The 23,422-nt window shown below is 44.1% G+C and overlaps 1 protein-coding gene across 9 annotated transcripts in view; it reads left to right on the top strand.

The window, feature by feature from the left end:
- Positions 1-23,422, top strand: part of wdpcp (WD repeat containing planar cell polarity effector) — a 363,747-nt gene that overhangs the window by 129,387 nt on the left and 210,938 nt on the right. For all 9 annotated transcript variants that reach the window (XR_011595032.1, XM_070889746.1, XM_070889749.1 and 6 more), the window contains one exon: positions 10,419-10,610. Coding sequence is in view for 8 of the 9 variants with exons in the window: in XM_070889746.1 (XP_070745847.1) it covers positions 10,419-10,610 (192 nt within the window). In the remaining variant the exon portion in view is untranslated. The remainder of the gene's footprint in view (positions 1-10,418; positions 10,611-23,422) is intronic.

The following is a 23,422-nucleotide window of genomic DNA, read 5'->3' as shown; positions in this document are numbered from 1 at the left end:
CTTCAGAGTCTGTTTTAGTGGGCTTCATGGATTTCATTTGCGCAACTGTGGCCTCTGTAGCTTTGCAGAGCATCATACATTTATCGAATGTTAGGCTTGATTCTTGCAACAGCCTCTTACGCTGAGTGTTATCAGATATTCTGCAAACTATGCGGTCTCTGATGAAATCATCCTTCAAATTGCCGAAATCACAAGATGATGCTAGCTCTCTCACTTTCACGAGATATCTGTCAAACTGCTCGTCCCGCTGTACACAGATATTAAACTGGTATCGTTCATAGATGATGTTGGTTTTACTTTTACAGTGCTCTTCCCAGAGCTTCAAAATAATCTCACAATTTCCTGCTAGTCTTCCTCTGATTTGTAGGGAAGATTATTGTGGATATCTAGGGCATGACTTTGATAATGATTGCAACCCTAGCTCTATCTGGTTTTTCTACAATATTCGTGATAATTTCATAGCTGTCCCACAGCTGTTTGAATTTTTTCCAGTTGGCTTTCAAATCGCCAGTCACCTGCAATGGAAGTGGGAGAGGAATGTGCGCGGAAGTTGGCACCGTGGTGGTCATGATAGCTCGCTACAGTTTAGGACTTTTGAGTTTGTCACATACATGAATACAGTCCAAAATACCCAGAGGACTTGAACAAGTCTAATAGTAAAATATCGTGGCTTTGTAATTGTAGAAATACTTTTTCAATTGAGGCTCTACAATAACTAATGCCTCTAGATTATTTTACAAGCTTATGACTATTTATCACCCTTCACGGATCCACGCGGTGTGTAGGACGCACGCTCTGCACTGCACTGCTTAACATCGATTTCGATCAGCTTGAAAAAGTCTTGCAGTTCCAATATTTTGGTCGTAGATGCGATCAACAAAAGATCGGAAGTCTCTGCTTCTGACAACATGTATTTTATAGTTTCTTGAACACTCTTAGTTCAACTTAACTCTATTTATTTGGGAGATTTCAGACAGCCATGTGGAGCTTTAAAATGGCGTTCCTTCACCGATCCTCTCTCTCAATACAGCTCCTATACCTCCTAGCAAGAGAGCACTATACATTATATCGATACCTCCTAGCTAGAGGGCGCTATACATTATCTCATTACATAGAAATTTACAGCGCAGAAGGAGGCTATTTCGGCCCATCGTGTCTACGCCGGCCGACATAGAGCAGCACGGCCCTTGGTCAGCAGCCCTAAAGGTTACGTATAAACCTATGAACAATGACGGAAAGGCAAAGAACACCCAGCCCAACCAGTCCGCCTCACACAACTGCGACACCCCTTATACACTCCACCACAACCGGAGCCATGTGATCTCCTGGGAGAGGCAAAAACCAGATAAAAATCCAGGCCAATTTTGGGAGAAAAAATCTGGGAAAATTCTTCTCCGACCCATCCAGGCGATCGAAACTAGTCCAGGAGATCACCCTGGCCGTATTCGATTCCCTGCAGTACTTATCATTATATCTGCACCGTCCAACAAAAAGTCATTCAGTCTAATCCCAATTACCAGCTCTGGGTCCGTAACCCTGCAGGTTACGGCACTTTAAGTGCCCATCCAACCATCTCTTAAATGTGAGGGTTTCTGCATCCACCACTCTTCCAGGCAGCGAGTTCCAAATCCCCACAACCCGCTGCATAAAGAAGCCCCCCCTCAAATCCCCTCTAAATCTTCCACCAATCACCTTAAAACTATGCCCCCTCGTAGTAGACCTTTCCACCAATGGAAATAGGCCCTTACTATCTACTATGTCCAGGCCCCTCAATATTTTGTACACCTCAATGAGGTGTCCTCAACCTCCTCTGTTCCAGTCTATCCAATCTGTCCTCATAACTAAGATTCTCCATTCCAGGCAGCATCCTAGTAAATCTCCTCTGCACCCTCTCTAGTGCAATCACGTCCTTCCTATAATACTGCGACCAGAACTGCACACAGCACTCCAGCTATGGCCTAACCAAAGTATTTTACAATTTAAGCATAACCTCCCTGCTCTTATATTCTATGCCTCGGCCAATAAAGGCAAGCATTCCGTATGCCTTCTTAACCACCTTATCCACCAAGCCTGCTACTTTCAGCACTCCAAGGTTCCGTTGTTCATCTACACTATTAAGTGGCCTACCGCTTAATGTATATACCCTTTCCTTATTAGCCTTCCCAAAGTGCATCACTTCACACTTCTCTGAATTAAATTCCATTTGCCACTGTTCTGCCTACCTGACCAGTAGATTGATATTCTCCTGCAGCCCATGACTTTCCTCTTCATTATCAACCACACAGCCAATTTTATTGTCGTCTGCAAACTTCTTAATCATACTCCCTATATTCAAATCTAAATCGTTAATATATACCACAAAAAGCAAGGGACCCAGTACTGAGCCCTGCGGAACCCCACTGGAAATATCCTTCCAGTCACAAAACCATCCATCAATCATTATCCTTTGCTTCCGACCTCCAAGCCAATTTTGGATTCGACTTGCCACTTTGCCCTGGATCCCATGGGCTTTAACCTTCACGACTAGTCTACCATGTGGTACCTTATCAAAAGCCTTGCTAAAGTCCATATATACTACATCACACGTACTACCCTCATCGACCCTCTTGGTTACCTCCTCAAAAAATTCAATCAGGTTAGTCAAACACGATCTTCCCTCAACAAATCCGTGCTGACTGTCCCTAATTAATCCTTGCCTTTCCAAATGTAGAATTATCCTGTCTTTCAGGATTTTTTCCAATAATTTTCCCGCCACTGAGGTTAGGCTGACAGGCCTGTAATTACTCAGCCTATCCCTTTCTCCCTTCTTAAACAAAGGTACTACATTAGAAGTCCTCCAATCCTCCGGCATCATGCCCAGATCCAAAGAGGACTGGAAAATGATGGTCAAGGCCTCTGCTATTTCCTCTTTTACTTCGCTCAACAGCCTGGGATACATTTCGTCCGGGCCTGGGGACTTATCTATTTTCAAAGCTGCTAAACCCCTTAATACTTCTTCTCTCACTATATTTATTTCATCCAGAATATCACACTCCTCCTCGACAGCAGTATCTGCAATGCCCCTTTCCTTTGTGAAAACAGATACAAAGTATTCGTTAAAAACCTTACCAACATCTTCCGCCTCCACACAAAGATTACCCTCATGGTCTCTAATAGGCCCTACCCTTTCTTTAGTTACCCTCTTACCTCTTAATATATTTATAGAACATCTTAGGGTTTTCCTTAATTTTACTGGCCAAGAATTTCTCGTGCTCTCTCTAAGCATTCCTAATATCCTTTTTAATTTTGCCTCTTAACTTTCTATATTCCTCTAAAGATTCTATAGTATTTAGCCATTGGTATATGACATAAGCTTCTCTTTTTTTCTTAATCCTCCCCTATAAGTCCCTAGACATCCAAGGGGCTCTAGAATTATTTTTCCCAGCATTTTTCTTTAAGGGCACATGTTTGGCCTGAGCCTTCCGCATCTCCTCCTTAAATGCCTCCCACTGTTCCGACACTGATTTACCGACAAGTAGCTGTTTCCAGTCCACTATGGCCAAATCACTCCTTAACTTAGCAAAATTAGCTTTTCCCCAATTTGGAACTTTTATTCCAGGCCTATCCTTGTCCTTATCCATAACCAACTTGAATCCGACTGAATTATGGTCACTGGCACCCAAGTGCTTTCCCACTAATACCCCTTCAATCCGCCCAGCTTCATTCCCCAAAACTAAATCCAAGACCGCCCCCTCTCGTGTTGGGCTTGTTACATACTGACTAAAAAAGTTCTCTTGAATGCATTTCAAGAATTCCACACCCTCTGTACCCTTCACATTAAATTTGTCCCAATCAATATTTGGATAGTTAAAATCCCCTACTATTACTACCCTATGGTTTTTGGACTTCACAGCAATTTTGCCTACATATTTGCTCCTCTATCTCCCTCCCACTGTTTGGGGATCTATAATACACGCCCAGCAGTGTGATTGCCCCTTTTTTATTTTTCAATTCGACTCATATGGCCTCATTTGATGATCACTCTAACATATCGTCCCTCCTCACCGCTGTAATAGTTTCTTTAATCAGTACACCCCTAATTACTTTAAATCTGTGCTCCTGGTTCTTGACCCCTCTGCCAAGGGAAACAGGTCCTTCCTATCTACTCTATCCAGGCCATTCATCATTTTATACACCTCAATCGGGTTTCCCCTCAGCGTCCTCTGTTCCAAAGAAAACAGATCCAGCATTTCCAATCTTTCCTCATAGCCAAAATTGTCCAATCCAGGCAACATTCTTGTAAACCTCCTCTGAACCCACATTTTTCCTGTAATGTGACCAGAACTGCACACAGTACTCCAGCTGCGGCCTAACCAATGTTTTATACAGTTCAAGCATAACCTCCTTGCTCTTGTATTCCATGCCTCGACTAATAAAGGCAAGTATTCCATATGCCTTCTTGACCACCTTACCTACCTAGCCTGCTACCTTCAGGGATCTATGGACCTGCACTCCAAAGTCCCTTTGTTCCTCTACACTTTTCAGTGTCGTACTATTTAATGTGTATTCCCTTGCCTTGTTAGACCTCCCGAAATGCATTACCTCACATTTATCCAGATAGAATTCCATCTACCGCTGTTCTGCCCACCTGACCAGTGCATTGATATCTTCCTGCAGTCCGCAGCTGTCTTGTTCATTATCAAAAACACAGCCTATTTTAGTGTCATCTGCAAACTTCTTAATCATACCCCCAACATTCAAGTACAAGTCATTATATATATCACAAAAAGCAAAGGACCCAGCACTGAGCCCTGTGGAACCCCACTGGATACAGCCTTCCAGTCACAAAAGCACCCATCAACCATTACCCTTTGCTTCCTGCCTCTGAGACAATTTTGGATCCAACTTGCCACTTTGCCCTGGATCCCATGAGCTTTTACTTTCATGACCAGTCTGTCATGTGCGACCTTATCAAAAGCTTTGCTAAAATCCATATACACTAGATCATACGCACTGTCCTCATTGACCCTCCTGGTTACCTCCTCGAAAAATTCAATCGTTAGTCAGACATGACCTTCCCTTAACAAATCCATGCTGACTGTCATTGATTAATCCATGTCTTTCCAATAGTTGGAGAGGTTATTCCTGCAGCTTTCTTCCTAAAGATTGAGGGGCCAAAATTGCCTTTTTCTATAAGGCCTCTGGCTGCCTGAAAGCAGCGGCCACTGGTTGGTGCGGAATGGCCACGGAGGGGCCGCCATTTTGAAAATTGCCCTTCATCTTTGGAGCGGCATGCACGCGCCAATCCCTTACCAACAGGCGAGGATCCCTTCCCGAAATTGCCCCTTTCTCGGAATTTCCCCACGGGAGCGGCACTGCCACTGACAGCTTTTGCTGTCGGTACCCTTTCTGTGGCTTGGCAGCACGGCCGACCTTAAAGAGGAGGTGGCACTGCCGGCAACGCCATGTTATTTTTTTTGTCAGCCGACTGCCAGATCAGGCCGACAGTTATGACCACGGGGTCGGCGGGGCTGCCAAGAGGCAGCCTGGCACTCCCTGTTGGGTAGTGTTTGCCACTAAAATGGCTGCAGAGTTCGCAGCGGCCTTCCTCTTTAACTGAAGGGGAGAGAAGTTGTGACGCGCCAGCGCAATTATGTCATCAGCGCAGCACTGATGCCTTGCAGCATCGGTCACTTAGACCCGCCCCCACTTCCGTCCCACTAGTGACGGCCACTCCACCCCGCCCCCCCACTTCCGCCCCGATGATGAAGCCACTTCCGCCCCACTCCAAAAAAAACCCCTGAAGTGCTGAATTTCTACGGAATGGTCACTCCATGCATTGGGACGGCCAGAACACTTCGAAAACGGTAGGTGCGCCTCGTATCGGGCGTTGGGCAATTTCACCCCCCCGAATCTCCTGTCTTGATTGATGTCTGGTTGAAAGAACTGAGAATAGCCACCTGAAGAGGGCGCTGTTATAAATCATGAAGGAAAGCCTGCATGTTTTCATGTTTTAAAAACTCCAGTGCTATAGCCTTCTTAGAACTCTGCAAGTCTTCAATTCTGGCCTCTTGCACATCCGAGATTTTAATCGCTCCAACATTGGCAGCCATGCCTTCAGCTGACTAGGCCCTAAGCTCTGGAATTCTCTCCATAAACCTCTCTGCCTCTCAAGTGCGCTCTCTCCTCCTTTAAGATGTTCCTTAAAATCTACCCCATTGACCTGTCCTAATATCTCCTTATGTGGCTTGGTGTAAAATTTTAGTTGATAATCTCCTTGGGAAGTTTTACTACATTAAAGGCATTATATAAATGTAAGTTGTTATTAAAGGGACAAGCACTGTTGTGATTTCCCAGTTAGGGAAGGTTAAATATATAGAAAACGCAAAATGATTTCTGATTTGCAAAAAAAAAAGTGACTCATTTAATGATATAGCTGGATTAGTAGTATAGAAAAGGTAAGAGAAGTTGGAATGAAATTCAGAAAGTAGCAGCCAGATAAAGATATACTTTGGAAAGTGTACATTGAGGTTAAATGAAGAAAGGGCAGTCCTGTGCATAATTACTTTTTTTTTCACAAACTGTTGCCACAAATAAATACGATCATTTAAAAGTTAAGTCTATCATTGTGCAGATGTGAAAGATGTGCAGGAATATTGTTAAGATCCATCCCTTTCTCACCTGGTGATGCTTGCATTGAGTGACAGATCTGTGTTCTGCCTCAGATTGTGCCGCATCATACTGCAATCACACCCTGGTTTTACCACGCCGCCCACCTCCAAAATCATGGAATTACTAGTCTCTTATTTTGAGTCTCTAATAGGTTAAAGGTGAAATATAATGGATGAAAAAGAGTCAGTATGTTTAGTGATTTGATTCATCATCATCATAGGCAGTCCCTTGAAATCGAGGAAGACTTGCTTCCACTCTAAAAGTGAGTTCTCAGGTGACAGTACAATTCAATACGGGAATCACAGTCTCTGTCACAGGTGGGACAGACAGTGGTTGAGGGAAGGGGTGGGTGGGGAGTCTGGTTTGCCGCACGCTCCTTCTGCTGTCTGCACTTGATTTCTGTATGCTCTCGGCGACGAGGCTCGAAGTGCTCAACGCCCTCCCGGATGCTCTTCCTCCACTTTGGGCGGTCTTGGGCCAGGGATTCCCAGGTGCCGATAGGGATGTTGCACTTTATCAAAGAGGCTTTGAGGGTGTCCTTGAAACATTTCCTCTGCCCACCTTTGGCTCGCTTGCCGTGTAGGAGTTCCGAGTAGAGCGCTTGATTTGGGAGTCTCGTGTCGGGCATGCGGACGATGTGGCCTGCCCAACGGAGCTGGTCAAATGTGGTCAGTACTTCAATGTTGGCCTGAGCGAGACCACTGACATTGGTGCATCTATCCTCCCAGTGGATTTGCAGGATCTTGCAGAGGCAGCGTTAATAGTACTTCTCCAGCGCTTTGAGGTGTCTACTGAATATGGTCCATGTCTCTGAGCCATATAAGAACGCGGGTATCACTACTGCCCTAAAGACCATAAGCTTGGTGTCAGATTTGATGTCCTGGTCTTCAAACACTCTCTTCCTCAGGCGACCGAAGGCTGCAATGGCACACTGGAGGCAGTGTTGGACCTCTTTGATGTCTGCCCTTGCTGATAGTAGGCTCCCGATGTATGTAAAATGGTCCATGTTGTTCAAGGTCGCGCCTTTCTTCTACTAGCCAATCAATAGCAAATAATTTGGATACAAAAAACTTGCATTGAATTAATCTATGCCAAGTGTGCTGCCTGAAATGTGACAGGAAGTATGTGCAGATCTACAACTTTTAAATGATAGATAGATAGATTGATTCATACCGACAGATCTTGCAATGTATTCTAAGTAGTTACGGCACCTGCATTTCTTCTAATGAGTAAATGCTTATTTATATCCTAGATAAAGAACCGTTTCCCTTGTGAGATAAGCTGAGATTTGTTGATGTAATTGTGATATGTGAGGGGAACAAACTCCTTTATTTGTCCACCTGCAGTGGATGAGGAATACACAATGGGGGTCATTTTCACCTTCACTGTCTGGGTATTAATCTGGCGGAGCATCCCTGATTATAATTGCTCAACCATTGGTGGCCGTGCCTTCAGCTGCCTGGGCTCTAAGCTCTGGAACTCCCTCCCTAAACTTCTCCACCTCTCTACCTCTCTTTCCTCCTTTAAGAAGCCCCTTAAAACTTACCTCTTTGACCAAGCTTTTAGTCATCTGCTGTAATTTCAAATTTATTTGTTTTGTCTTATAACACTCCTGTGAAGCACCTTGGTACGTTTTACTACATTAAAAGGTGCTATATACATACAAGTTGTTGTTGTTATTGGTCAGCGAGCATGGGGTGATGGCTGAACAGGACTCGGTGCGATTTATGATAGGGGCAGCAGACATTTGGGTGGGCTCAAGTTTACAAGTGGAGGCTGGCCAAGAGAGCATTGTAATAGATGAGTCTAGAAGTAACAAAGGCAAGAATGATGGTTTCAGCAGCAGATGAGCTGAGGCAGGGACTGAAGCAGGCAATGTTTTGGAGGTGGAAGTCAGTGGTCTTGATGATGGACAGTGGCCAGCTGGAGGGATGGAGTCGGTGGCTAGGGAACGAGGTTTGTGGCAGGGACCAAAGACAATGGCTATATATAATTGGAGGAAATTTCCAACATCCAGTACTGGATATTGGACAAGCAGCGTGATAAATCAGAGGCAATGAAAGGGTTGAGAGAGTTAGTGGTGAGGTAGAGGTGGGTGTCGTCAGAATACATATGGAACTTGATGTTATGCTTTCGGATGATGTTTCCGAGGGGCAGTGTGTAGATTAGAAAAAGGAGGGTCCAAAGCTAGAACCTTGGGTGGACTCCAGAGATAACAGTATGGAAGCATGATACGAACTGTCTTTGAAATTTGAGCTTCTGAGCCTTGGATTTCAGTGAGCAGTGAGTCATGTATGCTTCATGAGAGATCACTGAAAAGTTTACATAGAAAATTATATCCAGGACCATCTGTTCTATATTCTTGAGCATGTGTTCCTATTGGAAACATATTCAGGTACAATTAACTTCGATTGGTTTGCTTTTAAAACTACATTGTACACAAAGCTATGGAAATTACTTGCATTTGTTCATAATTGTGTATTAAAATCACCAGTTTTAATACTCTAGCTCTTTAGGAATTTGAATAAAGATTAAAACTGTGAGCAGTATTTTAGTAAACTTGTTAAAAGCTTTCTAAGACTACTTTGTCTAAGTTGTCTTGATGTAATTACTTTTTTACACTTTTAATAATTAAATCTGTATTTTTTTTAACTGGAGAACTTCAATGCATTATTGGACTTGACTAGCTGGTAGTGTGTGGAGATGTAATCGTGCTAATCCTTCCTCTGTCCGATAGGTGGAAAGCTTATTGAACATTATTGTGCTGAGTAAATTCAAGCAATTGGGATAAAATCTGTGTAAGAATAGAACAGTGAAATGGCTTAGATAACTAACATAGTATGATGAGTTGAAAGCTTTGAAAATGTTGGGTAGGTGGACAGCATCAAAAGTTTTTCTACAATTTGTAGCACCTTTTTGATGTTCATTCAAGGCTTCTTAGAGCAATAATATTATGACTGCAAATAGAGAAGATATCTGTTTGACTGCATAAATGCAGTAAAGGATTTTCAGCATTAACCCTGTTATAATGGCCTGAGACAAGTGTTGAGATCACAATTTGGATGAGCGTGATTATTTGCTAAATACAATACATAAATGCAACGGGTTCTTAACACCATGTGCACTCTGGCATTATCGCATTACTGGGATCCTTTGTTGCTTCCCAGACAAGAATATAAAAGCAATCTATCCTATAGTGAAACTGGCTCCAGAAGCATTTCCCTGATAAGGGGAACCCCTGCCCTTCATGAGTGCCTGGTCCAGTGGGCTTAGCTGTATGGTTAATCCTCAGAAAATGGTTTGATTATTGCTAACCAGAAATGGCAAAATGGTATTTTTTCTTTCTATCAAACTCTATTAATTCCTTAGGTAGGTTACAGCACAATTTTTCATGTGACATGAAGATGATACACTGTTTGTATTTTAATAATGTTGTGCTGACAACCTTTTTCTTTACAAGGGGGACAGGAGAGAAACCGAAAATTATAATTTAAAATTTATTGCTAATTCTGTCACTATATTGTAACACCAGAATATTTCCCAAGCTCACTAAAGCTACTATATTTCTTCCCTAATAATGCAAATCTGCATGCTGATTTCAGGTTAGTTTCATACTTTAAAAGTCACCTCTGTTTTTTCTGGAGCAGATAACTTCAGTTAAATAAAATTGATCAAATTAAGTGAAAGCATAAACCAATTTATTATGCAGAGTATTTCAATACAAATCCAGGCAACAGAATTTTAACATGTTAATTTTGTTTCTTTAGATTTCTTACATTGATTTACCAGGAGCTACAGGACGGAGGGTAGAACGCCGATTGGCCATTAACTGTATGCAGGATATGGTGATTTGCTGGTGGCAAACGGCTAATGGAGATGCCTGGCCCTGGTCACCGATATCCAATGAAAGTGACCGAGCAAATGTGGTATTGTTAAGCTATATGAACGGCAGACTTGAGGTAAAATATTTCATAAACTGTGATTACAGTGAAGTGAACAAAATTATATTGCATAATGTATGTTTTGCTTTTTATCCCAGGCTTATAGTGCTATTTTTTCTAGATTTTTATGGATGATATTTCAGGAAAGTTTCCCAAGTTTTTCTCTATTTTGTTCCCTACTTTGGCTGCCTGACTGACATCTCTGTAACTAAGAATCAGGCGCATGTTCTGATTATTACAAGATTATTTTCTTTTAACTGTGAAAAGGCTTCTCTGTTCATGTCTAATTAAGGTAATGTTTTTGATTGCATGCCACAGTGTGAAATTAAACTAGCTATTTTGGTTAACATACCCTGAAATAAATCAATTCCTGATTTTCTTCATACAGCTATAGACTTCAATCATAGCAAGCTTGTTTCCTTTGTTGCATTTTCAATTTGCAAGTTAAGCCAATTTTCTATTCAAAATTTACCGTTTGAAACTATTAGTTACTCTGGTATGTGGTTTTCATGGACCTTCTTGCAATGGCCATGCAAACGATGTGTAAAATTGAAATGCAGCGATTCCACAACCAACAGATCAGATCAAAGCTCTGCAGTCTTGCCACATCCAGTTGTGAATGGTGGCAGAAAAGTAAACAACGGCTCCATGAACATCCCCATCCTCAACAATGGCAGAGCCCAGCATGTGAGTGCAAAAGACAAGGCTGAAGCATTTGCAACCATCTTCAGCCAGAAGTGCCGAGTCAATGATCCATCTTGGCCTCCTTCTGTGATCCCCAACATCAAGAAGTCAGTCTTCAGCTAATTCGATTCTTGAGCAGCCCGGATACAGCAAAGACTATGGGCCCCGGCTTGTGCTCAAGAACTAGTTGCACCTCTAGCCAAGCTGTTCCAGTTGCAACTGCAACACTGGCATCGACACAACAATGTGGAAAACTGCCCAGGTATGTCCTGTCCACAGAAAGCAGGACAAATCCAATCTGGCCAATTACTGCACCATTAGTCTACACTCTCAATCAACAGCAAAGTGATGGAAGGTGTCGTTGTTCAACAGTGCTATCCAATGTTGCTCACCAATAACCTGCTCACCGATGCCCAGTTTGGGTTCCACCAGGATGACTCTGCTACAGACCTCATTACAGCCTTGGTTCAAACATGGACAAAAGAGTTGAATTCCAGAGGTAAGGTGAGAGTGACTGACATTGACATCAAGCAGCAGTTGACCGAGCATGGCATCAAGGAGCCCTAGTAAAATTGAAGTCAATGGGAATCAGGGGGCAAACTCTCCACTGGCTGGAGTCATACCTAGCATAAAGGAAGATGGTAGTGGTTGTTGGAGGCCAATCATCTTAGCTCCAAAGACATCGCTGCAGCCGTTCCTCAAGATAGTGTCCTAAGCCCAACCATCTTCATCAATGCTTCATCAATGACCTTCCCTCCAGCATGAGTTCAGAAGTGGGGATGTTCACTGATGATTGCACAGTGTTCACTTCCATTCACAACTCCTCAGATAATGAAGCCATCCATGCTTGCATGCAGCAAGACCTGGACGACATTGAGGCTTGGGCTGATAAAAGATAAGTAAGATTTGCGCCACACAAGTGCCAAGCAATGACTATCTCCAACAAGAGAGAGTCCAACCACCACCCCATGACATTCAACAGCATCACTGAATCCCCCACCATCAACATCCTGGGGATCACCATTGACCAGAAATTTAACTGGACCAGACACATTAATACTGTAGCTACAAAAGTAGGTCAGAGGCTGTGTATTCTGCGGTGAGTATCTCACCTCCTGATTCCCCAAAACTGTTCCACCATCTACAAGGGTTGCAGCTCCAACAACACTCAAGAAGCTCAGTACCATATGGAACAAAGCAGCAGGCTTGATTGCTATCCCATCCACCACCTTAAACATTCACACCCTCCACCATCGGCGCACCATGTCTATATGTGTACCATCTACAAGATGCACTGCAGCAACTTGCCAAAGCTTCTTCACCTCCCAAACCTGCGACCTCTACTGCCTAGAAGGACGAAGTCACACAACATCCTGATTTGGAAATAGATTGCCTGAAGTACTTACCATCGTGTCTGCACTGGGCAACTTTTTTTTCTCCAAAAATATACTTTATTCATATAAAATTTTCACAATTCGTTTGGATGCTGACAGCAGTTCCATACAATTCATTAGGTTGCATTTCATTTCAGGGTACAGTTTAGTACAATCCGTAAATCACGTTACATGTAGTACTGTGCAAATGAGGGTATTACATGGAGCAGATGAGAACAGGTTTACATTAGATTTTAGGATACATTTCAATACCGATCACGAATCACGTTACATGTAGCACTATGCAGATGAATGCAGTACATGGACCTGATGGAGGTACATTTACATTTCTTTACAAGTTACTAAACAGTGCACAGACTTTCATTATACATGGCACAACACATGTGTTTTTCAGTACATGGTGCTCTATGTATACAAGCAGATTAACAAGTACAGCCCGAGGGGGGTCTGATTCCATCCCCTGGGTTTACCGTGGCGGAAGGGCCTTAAACTGTGGCTCTTCCCCATCGTGCCTTTGCGGCGACTGCACCAATCTTTAGTGCATCCCTCAGCACATACTCCTGGATCTTGGATTGTGTCAGTCTGCAACACTCGGCCATGGATATCTCTTTGCTCTGGGAGACCAGTAAATTTCGGGAAGACCAAAGTGTGTCTTTCACCGAGTTAATGGCTCTCCAGCAGCAGATGATGCCTGTCTCGGTGTGCGTCCCTGGGAACAGTCCGCAGAGCACAGAGTCCTGTGTTACAGAGCTGCTTGGGATGAACCTCAACAGCAACCACTGCATCTCCTTCCAGACCTGCCTTGCAAAGGGGCAGTCCCAAAAGAGATGGATGACAGTCTCATCCACACCACAGCCAACTCGGAGGCAGAGTGTCGTGTCTCTGAAACCCCGGCACTGGCCAACAAGAGGTTATCCAGTCTAATCCCAATTACCAACTCTAGGTCCGTAACTCTGCAGGTTACAGCACTTCAAGTGCACATCCAAGCACCTTTTAAATGTGGTGAGGGTTTCTGCCTCCACCACCCTTCCAGGCAGTGAGTTCCAGACACCCACTACCCTCTGCGTGAAGAAGCTTCCCCTCAAATCCCCTTTCCACCAAACACCTTAAACCTATGCCCCCTCGTAATTGACCCTTCCGCCAAGGGAAATAGGCCCTTGCTATCCACTCTATCCAGGCCCCTCAAATTTTATACACCTCAATGAGGTCGCCTCTCATCCAATCTGTCCTTACAGCTAAGATTCTCCATTAGGCAGCATTCTAATACATCTCCTCTGCACCCTCTCCAGTGCAATCACATCCTTCATATAATACAGCGACCAGAACTGCACACAGTATTCCAGCTGTGGCCTAACCAGTGTATTATACATAACCTTTAAGCATAACCTCCCTGCTCTTATATTCTATGCCTCGGCAAATAAAGGCAAGCATTCCGTATGCCTTCTTAACCACCTTATCCACCTAGCCTGCTACTTTCAGAGATCTGTGGACAATCACTCCAAGGTCCCTTTGTTCATCTACACTTCTAAATGACCTACCGTTTAATGTGTATACCCTTTCCTTATTGGCCCTCCCCAAATGCATTATCTCACACTTCTCCGAATTAAATTCCATTTGTAACTGTTCTGCCCAACTGACCAGTAGATTGGTATCTCCTGCAGTCCATGACTTTCCTCTTCATTGTTAACCACACAGCCAATTTTAGTGTCATCTGCAAACTTTTTAATCATACCCCCTATATTCAAATCTAGATCATTGATGTATACCACAAAAAGCAAGGGACCCAGTTCTGAGCCCTGCAAAACCCCACTGGAAACATCCTTCCAGTCACAAAAACATCCATCAACCATTACCCTTTGCTTCCTACCTCTAAGCCAATTTTGGATCCAATTTACCAGTTTGCCCTGGATCCCATGGGCTTTTACCTTCGTGACCAGTCTGCCATGTGGGACTTTTATCAAAAGCTTTGCTAAAGTCCATATACACTACGTCGTACAACTACCCTCATCGACCCTCTGGTTACCTCCTTGAAAAATTCAATCAGGTTATTCAAACACAATCTTCCCTTAACAAATCCGTGCTGACTGTCCTTGATTAATCCTTGCCTTTCTAAATGTAGATTTATCCTGTCCTTCAGGATTTTTTCCAATAATTTTCACACCACTGAGGTTAGGTTGAGAGGCCTGTAATTACTCAGCCTATCCCTTTCTCCCTTTTTAAACAAGGGTACCACATTAGCAGTCCACCAATCCTCTGGCACCATGCCTGAATCGAAAGAGGACTGGAAAATGATGGTCAAAGCCTCTGCTGTTACCTCTCTTGCTTTGCTCAACAGCCTGGGATGTATTTCATCCGAGCCTGGAGACTTAGAAACATAGAAAATAGGTGCAGGAGTAGGCCATTCGGCCCTTCAAGCCTGCACCACCATTCAATAAGATCATGGCTGACCATTCACCTCAGTACCCCTTTCCTGCTTTCTCTCCATACCCCTTGACCCCTTTAGCTGTAAGGGCCATATCTAACTCCCTCTTGAATATATCTAACGAACTGGCATCAACAACTCTCTGCGGTAGAGAATTCCACAGGTTAACAACTCTCTGAGTGAAGAAGTTTCTCCTCATCTCAGTTTTAAATGGCTTACCCCTTATCCTTAGACTGTGACCCCTGGTTCTGGACTCCCCCAACATCGGGAACATTCTTCCTGTATCTAACCTGTCCAATCCTGTCAGAATTTTATATGTTTCTATGAGATCCCCTCTCATTCTTCTAAACTCCAGTGAATCAGGCTCAGTCGATCCAGTCTCTCCTCATATGTCAGTCCTGCCATCCCAGGAATCAGTCTGGTGAACCTTTGCTGCACTCCCTCAATAGCAAGAATGTCCTTCCTCAGATTAGGAGACCAAAACTGAACACAATATTCCAGGTGAGGCCTCACCAAGGCCCTGTACAACTGCATTAAGACCTCCCTGCTCGTATACTCAAATCCCCTAGCTATGAAGGCCAACATGCTATTTGTCATCTTCACTGCCTGCTGCACCTGCATGCCAACCTTCAATGACTTCTGTACCATGAATCCCAGGTCTCGTTGCACCTCCCCTTTTCCTAATCTGCCGCCATTCAGATAATATTCTGCCTTCATAAACCTCACATTTATCCACATTATACTGCATCTGCCATGCATTTTCCCACTCACCTAACCTGTCCAAGTCACCCTGCAGCCTCTTAGCATCCTCCTCACAGCTCACACTGCTACCCAACTTAGTGTCATCTGCAAACTTGGAGATATTACTCTCAATTCCTTCATCTAAATCATTGATGTATATTGTAAATAGCTGGGTTCCAAGCACTGAGCCCTGCGGCACCCCACTAGTCACTGCCTGCCATTCTGAAAAGGACCTGTTTATCCCGACTCTCTGCTTCCTATACGACTAAGATGCATAGCTTCCTAGAAGCTGGCGTTCCCATCGAACTGCGTGGTCATCTGTGGAAATGGTTGTTGGGCAGTGATGCAGTTAAGGAGAACAGCATTCATGCCTACCAGGTAAGGGAAATATTACTTTTGATCTGAAATGTGCATATTTTAAAACTTTTAAAAGTAGATCAGTTTCGTACTGTCAGTCCGAATACCACGGTAGAGATTACTGAAAACATAAACAGTGTTTGACTAACCTGATTGAATTTTTGGGGGAGGTAACCAAAAGGGTCAATGAGGGTAGTGCATACGATGTAGTATATATGGACTTTAGCAAGGCTTTTGATAAGGTCCCACATGGTAGACTGGTCATGAAGATTAAAGCCCATGGGATACAGGACAAAGTGGCAAGTTGGATCCAAAATTGGCTTGGAGGTAGGAAGCAAAGGGTAATGGTTGATGGATGTTTTTGTGACTGGAAGGATTTTTCCAGTGGGGTTCCGCAGGGCTCAGTACTGGATCCCTTGCTTTTTGTGATATATAATCAACGATTTAGATTTGAATATAGGGAGTATGATTAAGAAGTTTGCAGACGATACTAAAATTGGCCATGTGATTGATAATGAAGAGGAAATTCATGGGCTGCAGAAGGATATCAATCTACTGGTCAGGTGGGCAGAGCAGTGGCAAATGGAATTTAATTCAGAGAAGTATGAGGTGGTGCACTTTGGGAGGGCTAATAAGGAAAGGGTATACACATTAAGCGGTAGGCCACTTAATAGTGTAGATAAACAAAGGGACCTTGGAGTGCTTGTCCACAGATCCCTGAAAGTAGCAGGCCAGGTTGATAAGGTGGTTAAGAAGGCATATGGAATGCTTGCCTTTATTGGCCGAGGCATAGAATATAAGAGCAGGGAGGTTATGCTTAAATTGTATAATACTTTGGTTAGGCCACAGCTGGAGTACTGCGTGCAGTTCTGGTCGTATTATAGGAAGGACGTGATTGCACTAGAGGGTGCAGAGGAGATTTACTAGGATGCTGCCTGGAATGGAGAATCTTAATTATGAGGACAGATGGCATAGGCTGGGTTTGTTCTCATTGGAACAAAGGAGGTTGAGAGGAGACCTCATTGAGGTGTACAAAATATTGAGGGTCCTGGACATTGTGGATAGGAGGGGTCTATTACGAGGGGGCATAGTTTTAAGCAGGTTGGTGGAAGATTTAAAGGGGATTTGAGGGGAGGGCTTTTTTACGCAGAGGGTTGTGGGGATCTGGAGCTCACTGCCTGGAAGAGTGGTGGATGCAGAAACCTTCACCACTTTTAAAAGATGATTGGATGGGCACTTACAGTGCCGTAACCTGCAGGGTTACGGACCTAGAGCTGGTAATTGGGATAAGACTGGATGACCTTTTGTTTGATAGAGCAGATATAATGGTAAGTACTGCAGGGAATAGAATACGGCCAGGATGATTTCCTGGACTAGTTTCAAATGTCTGGATGGGTCAGAGAGGAATTTTCCCAGATTATTTTCTCCCTAAATTTGCCTGGGTTTTTATCTGGTTTTCGCCTCTCCCAAGAGATTACATGGCTCCAGTTGGGGTGGAGTGCAGAATGTTTCAGTGTAAGGGGTGTCGCAGTTGTGTGAGGCGGACTAGTTGGGCTAAGTGCTCTTTGCCTTTCTGTCATTGTTCATAGGTTTATATGTAACCTTTAGGGCTGCTGACAAAGGGCTGTGTGGCTCTTTGTCGGCCGGTGCGGACACGATGGGCCGAGATGGCCTCCTTCTGCGCTGTAAATTTCTATGTTTCTATGTTTCTCTATCCACGTCATACATTACCCCCAATACCATGTGCTTTATTAAGTATTCATTAAGAAGCATATCCACATCTTCTGCCTCCACGCACAGATCACCTCGATGGTCTCTAATCGGCCCTACTCTTTTTTTAGTTATCCTGTTGCTCTTAATATTATTATAGAACACCTTTGGGTTTTCCTTGATTTTACTTGCCAAGAATTTTTAATAACCTTTTTAATTTCACCTCTGAGCTTCCTATATTCCTCCAGAGATTCTACAGCATTTAATCGTCGGTATATGATATAAGCTTCCCTTTTTTTCCTTATCCTCCCACGTAAGTCCCTAGAATTGTTTGGCCTGAGCCCTCCAGATCTCCTCCTTGAATGCCTCCCACTGTTCCGACACTGATTTATCTTGAAGTAGCTGTATCCCGTCCACTGTGGCCAAATCACTTCTCAACTTAGGAAAGTTAGCTTTTCCCCAATTTGAGACTTTTATTCCTGGTCTATCCTTGCCCTTACCCATAACTACCTTGAATCTGACTGAATTATGGTCACTGGCATTCAAGTGCTCTCCCACTGATACCCCTTCCACCTGCCCGGCTTCATTCCCCAAAACTAAATCCAGAACCGCTCCCCTTGGGCTTGTTACATACTGACTAAAAAAGTTCGCTTCAATGCATTTTAGGAATTCCGCACCCACTATACCCTTCACACTATATTTGTCCCAATCAGTATTAGGATAGTTGAAATCCCCTACTATTACTGCCCAATGGTTTTTGGACCACAGAAATTTGCCAACATATTTGCTCTTTTAGCTCCCTCCCACTGTTTGGGGGTCTATAATACACACCCAGCAGTGCGTTCGTCTCTTTTTTTATTTTTCAGTTCAAACCATATGGCCTCATTTGATGATCCCTCTAACATATCATCCCTCCTCACAGCTGTAATAGTTTCTTTAATCAATATCACGATGCCTCCTCACCCCCGTCCTTTTTACCCCCCTTCTCTGTCCTGTCTAAAAATCCTGTAACTAGGAATTTTAAGCTGCAAACCTGCCCCTCTTTCAGCCATGTCTCTGTAATGGCTATAATGTCATACTCCCAAGTGTCTACTTGTGCTCTCAGCTCATCCGCCTAGCAAAACTCCCCATGAGGATATTGGTCCCGGCGCTGTTGAGATGCAACCCGCCCGGTTTGTACAGGTCCCAACTCCCCCAGAAGTGATCCCAATGCATCAGGAATTTAAAGCCCTCCCTCCTGCACCAACTCTCCAGCCACGCGATCATCCTCTCTATCCTTCTGTTCTTGTACTCATTAGCACGTGGCACCAGTAGTAACCCGGAGATTACTACCTTTGATGTCCAACCCATTAATTTTTCTCCAAGCTCCCTAAATTCTGCCTGCATGCTCTCATCCCTCTTTCTACCTATGTTATTGGTCCCAATATGGACCACGATCTCCAGCTGTTCACTCTCTCCCCCCAGAATGCCCTGCGTCCGCTCTGTGACATCCTTGACACTGGCACCAGGGAGGACCATACCATCCTGGAGTCACATCTATGGCCGCAGAAGCACCTCCCTATTCCCCAATTATTGAATCCCCTACCACTATAGCTCTTTTATTCTTTGTCCCTCCCCCCTGTGCAGCTGATCCATCCGTGGTGCCTTAGACTTGGCTCTGGCTGTACTCCCCAAAGGCACCATCATCCCCATCGGTGCTCAGAAGAGAATATCGGTTGGAAAGCGAGATGGACTCGGGCGGGGGGGGGGGGGGGGGGGGGATGGAACTCCTGCACTACCTGCCCAGCGTTCTTCCTCCGTCTGGTGTTCACCCACTTCCCCTCTGCCTGCATGCTATTAAACTGTCTAAAAATGTTGACCACCTCCTCTAACGTGCTATCCTCGTAGCTCTCAGCCTCGCGGATGCACTGTAGTGACTCCAGCCACTGCTCAAGCTCCGAAACGTGGAGCTCGAGTAGTTGAAGCTGGAGACACCTCCTGCACACATGGTTGTCTAGGCTGCGCGAATCATCCAGGACTTCCCACATGCCGCAGGACATGTATTCTACAGGACTGAGCTGCCCTGCCATCCCTCTAATTAAACTTAGCCAATTATAAAAGAGAACGAGAGATACTTAGCAATCAAACAGACAATCACTTACCTGCCCGGATGAGGACTGTAAGCAGGCAGAGGTTGGAAATGCAATTTGGAGTCGAATCCAAAATCAGCGGGGCACAGTGGAGCAACGCACTCGGCAGCGAGAGGTCCGGCGGTCGGCGAGGATCAGAAGACCCCGAGGTCGGCAAGGAGCGCGAGGCCCGAAATCCGGCAAGGAGCGGGAGGCCCGGAGGTCAGCAAGGAGCAGGAGTTTTCTGCAGAGAGGAACTTCCACCTACCCTGGATGAAACGGGAAACATGAAACATCTTCACAGGAAACACCTGCATCGGTTCAAGATGGCGGCTCACTATTAAGAATTAGTTGGTTTATTAACAAAGGTTTAACAATCACACTACACATTACCAGTTCATTCAATAGGTTCATAACTGCATACCTCATCGTGGATGACCTAGACTCAACTGACTGGGGTTTTATTGAATCTTGTGAACATCACTTGACTGGCTTAAGCCACTCATAATACAACAGCTCTCCAAACCTGTGAGTACATAGATCAAAGAAAAAGGCTTATAATGTTGCCGAAAAAAACACGAGAAAATAGAATAGGACAGTAAACTAGCGAGGGAGATAAAAATACACTATAAAAGCTTTTTTTGGTATGTAAAAAGGAAAAAATTAGCAAAAGTAAATGTGGGACCCTTACAGTATGAGACAGGATAAATTATAATGGGGAATAAGGAAATGGCAGAGAAATTAAACAAATACTTCACGGAAGAAGACACAAAAAAGCTCCCGGAAATATTCGATAACCAAGGGTCTAGCGAGAATGAGGAACTGAAAAAAATTAGTATTGGTAAAAAAAATAATACTGGAGAAATTAATGGAACTGAAAGCCGATAAATCCCCTGGACCTGATGACCTACATCCTAGGGTTTTGAAAGAGGTGGCTATAGAGATAGTGGATGCTTTGGTTGTCTTCTGCCAAAATTCCATAGACTCTAGAATGGTTTCTGCGGATTGTAAGGTAGCAAATATAAGCCCCCCATGTAAGAAAAGAGTGAGAGACCAGTTAGCCTGAATCAGTAGTAGGAAAAATGCTAGAATCTATTATTAAGGACATAATAACAGGGCACTTAGAAAATAACAATAGGATTGGGCAGAGTCAACACGGATTTATGAAAGGGAAATCATGTTTGACAAATCTGTTTGAGTTTTTTGACGTTGTAACTAGCAGAATAGATAAAGGGGAACTAGTGGATATGGTGTATTTGGATTTTCAGAAGGCATTCGATAAGGTGCCAGACAAGAGGTTATTGAACAAAATTAGGGCTCATGGGATTGGACGTGGATTGATAATTGGTTAATGGACAGAAAACAGAGGGTAGGAATAAACGGGTCATTTTAAGGTTGGCAGACTGTAACTAGTGAGGTTCTGCAAGGATCAGTGCTTGGGCGTCAGCTATTCACAATCTATATCAATGATTTGGATGAGGGGACCAAATGTAATATAATCCAAGTTTGCTGATGATACAAAGCTAGGTGGGAATGTAAGTTGTGAGGAGGATGCAACGTGGCTTCAAGGGGATATAGACAGGCTAAGTGAGTGGTCAAGGACATGGCAAATGGAATATAATGTGGAGAAATGTGAAGTTATCCATTTTGTTAGGAAAATTAGAAAAGCAGAGTATTTTTTAAACTGTGAGAGATTGGGAAATATTGGGGCTCAGAGGGACCTGGGAGTCCTTGTACACGAATCGCTGAAAGTTAACATGCAGGTACAGCAAGCAATTGAGAAAGCAAGTATGTTGGCCTTTATTACAAGAGGATTTGAGTACAAGAGTAAAGATGTCTTACTGCAATGATATCATCATCATCATAGGCAGTCCCTTGAAACGAGGATGACTTGCTTCCACACCAAAAAAGGATGAGTTCACAGGTGTTTTGAATAAAGGACTTGAACTACATCCTCAAGGGTGGAAGATGCCTGTGCGTGGATTTTTTTTAACGTGTGGTGGCCGTTGCACACCAGCTACCACACGGGCTTGACAGAGTTAGGTCTTGGTCTAGTGGCAAGGATTAACCAAGACGACTGGAGACCAGCTCTGCTGCACGGACCTAGTGTGGGCTGGCCCTTGCTGCCCCTGGGCCACTGGCCCCGAACTCACACCTTCCCTGGGCCCCGATCACATCCCTCCACAGTCTCTCGAAGCTCCTTCGCCCCGGCCTCGCCGCTCTAGCTGTATCTGCCCACGCTCCAATCACCGACCTGCAATTATATAGGACCCTGGTGAGACCATACCTGGAGTATTGTGTAAGTTTTGGTCTTCTTACCTAAGGAAGGATATACTTGCCGTAGCGGGAGCGCAATGAAGGTTCACTAGACTGATTCCTGGGATGGAGGGATTGAGTAGACTAGGCCTATATTCTCTAGAGTTTAGAAGAATGAGAGATGATTTCTTTGAAACATACAAAATTCTTACAGGGCTTTACAGGGTACATGCAGGGAACGAAAGAATGACTTGGATTTATATAGCACCTTTCATGACCACCGGGCATCTCAATGCGCTTTACAGTCAATGAAATACTTTTGGAGTGTAGTCACTGTTGTAATGTACGAAACGCAGCAGCCAATTTGCGCACAAGCAAGCTCCCACAAACAGCAATGTGAAAATGACCAGATAATCTGTTTTTTTTTTATTATGTTGAGTGAGGGATAAATATTATCCAGGACACTGGGGATAATTCCCTTGCTCTTTTTCGAAATAGTGCCATGGGATCTTTTACGTCCACTTGAGAGAGCAGATGGGGCCTCGGTTTAACGTCTCATCTGAAAAACCGCACCTCCGACAGTGCAGTGCTCCCTCAGCACTGTACTGGAGTGTCAGCCTAGATCTTTTGTGCTTAAGTCCCTGGAGTTGGACTTGATCCCACAATCTTCTGACTCCGAGATGAGCGAGCTACCCACTGAGCCACAGCTGACACATGGAGGATGTTTCCTCTGGCTGGGGAGTTTAGAACCCGGGGTCACAATCTCAGAATAAGGAATTGACCATTTAGGACTGAGATGAGGAGAAATTTCTTCACTCGGAGGGTGGTGAATCTTGGAATTCTCTACCCCAGAGGGCTCTCAATACTCTGTCATTTATATTCAAGACAGAGATCAATAGATTTTTGCATATTAAGGGAATCGAGGGATATGGGGATAGTGCAGAAATGTGGAGTTGAGGTAGAAGATTAGTCATGATCTTATTGAATGGCGGAGCAGGCTCGAGGGGCTGAATGGCCCAATCCTGCTCCTAGTTCTATTTTCTTAACTTCTTTTCCACTGGCTCCTCCCAGTCTGCTTTGAGGACATCATCTTAATCTCCCAGTTTGCAGTACATAGCTCTTTAACTAGGTCACCAATGTACCGTTTGCCAGGGCTAA

The sequence above is a fragment of the Pristiophorus japonicus genome, chromosome 9 (genome assembly GCF_044704955.1).
Source record: "Pristiophorus japonicus isolate sPriJap1 chromosome 9, sPriJap1.hap1, whole genome shotgun sequence".
Taxonomy (NCBI): domain Eukaryota; kingdom Metazoa; phylum Chordata; class Chondrichthyes; family Pristiophoridae; genus Pristiophorus; species Pristiophorus japonicus.
Note: the sequence above shows the minus strand (reverse complement) of the source record. Positions and strands in the feature narration are given on the sequence as shown.